At 39.6% G+C, this 1,277-nt stretch overlaps 1 protein-coding gene across 1 annotated transcript in view; it reads left to right on the top strand.

The window, feature by feature from the left end:
- The window catches only part of LOC119592994 (voltage-dependent calcium channel type A subunit alpha-1-like), a gene marked incomplete in the record, with an annotated part of 154,497 nt that overhangs the window by 90,995 nt on the left and 62,225 nt on the right, over positions 1–1,277 (top strand). Inside the window, 1 exon segment of the mRNA XM_037941881.1 lies at positions 250–439. Within this exon segment, the coding sequence (XP_037797809.1) occupies positions 250–439 (190 nt within the window).

Below are 1,277 nucleotides of genomic sequence, written 5' to 3'. Positions count from 1 at the left end.
GTGGTTGGGGAATCTTGTAACATGATTTAGCTGTAGTGGGAGTGAGACCCACCTTTCTTGTTAAAGTAAAGGTAACAAATAACTTATTCGGAGATTTAACTCTCTCGAACCAATCAAACCACAACGACCATAACTCAATTTGGATTCCCTAGACATAAATTACTCACGCTCCTCCCCTAGCCTGCAGAGACTCCTAAGAAAGCCTCCTCTCACCGCCCTTTCCCCCCCTCCCCCCCCGTCCCTTCGCAGAATTCGGAGAGCGGCGCATTGGGTAGTGAACCTCCGCTACTTCGATGTGTTTATCATGATCGTCATCACACTGTCTAGCATCGCTCTCGCCTCAGAAGACCCCGTCAGAGAGGACTCTGAGTGGAACGCTATCCTCAACTACTTTGATTATGCCTTTACCGGAGTTTTTGCCATAGAGATGATTCTGAAAGTGAGTACTGTGGTCGTTCGTTTCCTTTTATTGTTTTTTTGTGTGCTGATATATGGTTTATCGCTGTCGTGCTGAATCAATAGTATATAAATAATGATCTCTTCGTGTGGATGTTATATTGTGGTATATTCTTTATCTTTATAATTGTGGTTAAGTAGTATTTAAGTAGTGATCTTTCCATTTGATATATTTTGATATATCTTTATTGCTCTAAGTCAGGATGATTGATAATGAAATCATATTCTATTGAATAGTATTTAACAATATCAAAAGATTCAGTGACGAACTTCTGGTGCTAGAATAAGAATCTAGAATAGTATTCAAACGGATGATTTTCTCTCGAGTAACAGTGTAATAATCTTAAGGAATCTAGTGACGAGATTTCGTAGTGCTAGAACACAAGAATCTAGAATCCATTCAGAGGTGAAATCATTCTTCTATCTTGACTCATTCCTCTCTGTCTCTATCTTCCCTATCTCTTCCTCAGATAACAGTTCTTTATTCCAGGACAAGGCATTGGCGCGCAGAGAACCTAGAGACTGATAAATCCCTCCTTAACAAAATTAACATTATATCATCCCGTCCAGCTTCATGTAATTATGGCTGGCTCTCCCAAAACCTCCTTGTCACTTGCCTCACAACCTGTAGTGCAGCCTCACTCACCCAGAGACTAGAACCCAAGCAGTATACGAGTATGTTATGAACCATTTGTCTCTGTTTAAACACGAGTTTGTTTATTGTTTTTTTTTCTCTCTCTCTCATTTTCATTGAGGATAACTTGTGGTATATAACAGTTTCGAATGTAATGTACTCGTATGTCGATGTTTTATCCATCATC

Source organism: Penaeus monodon, chromosome 31, assembly GCF_015228065.2.
Source record: "Penaeus monodon isolate SGIC_2016 chromosome 31, NSTDA_Pmon_1, whole genome shotgun sequence".
Classification (NCBI taxonomy): Eukaryota; Metazoa; Arthropoda; class Malacostraca; order Decapoda; family Penaeidae; genus Penaeus; species Penaeus monodon.
The sequence above is the reverse complement of the archived record's forward strand: the minus strand, read 5'-3'. Positions and strand labels throughout refer to the sequence as shown.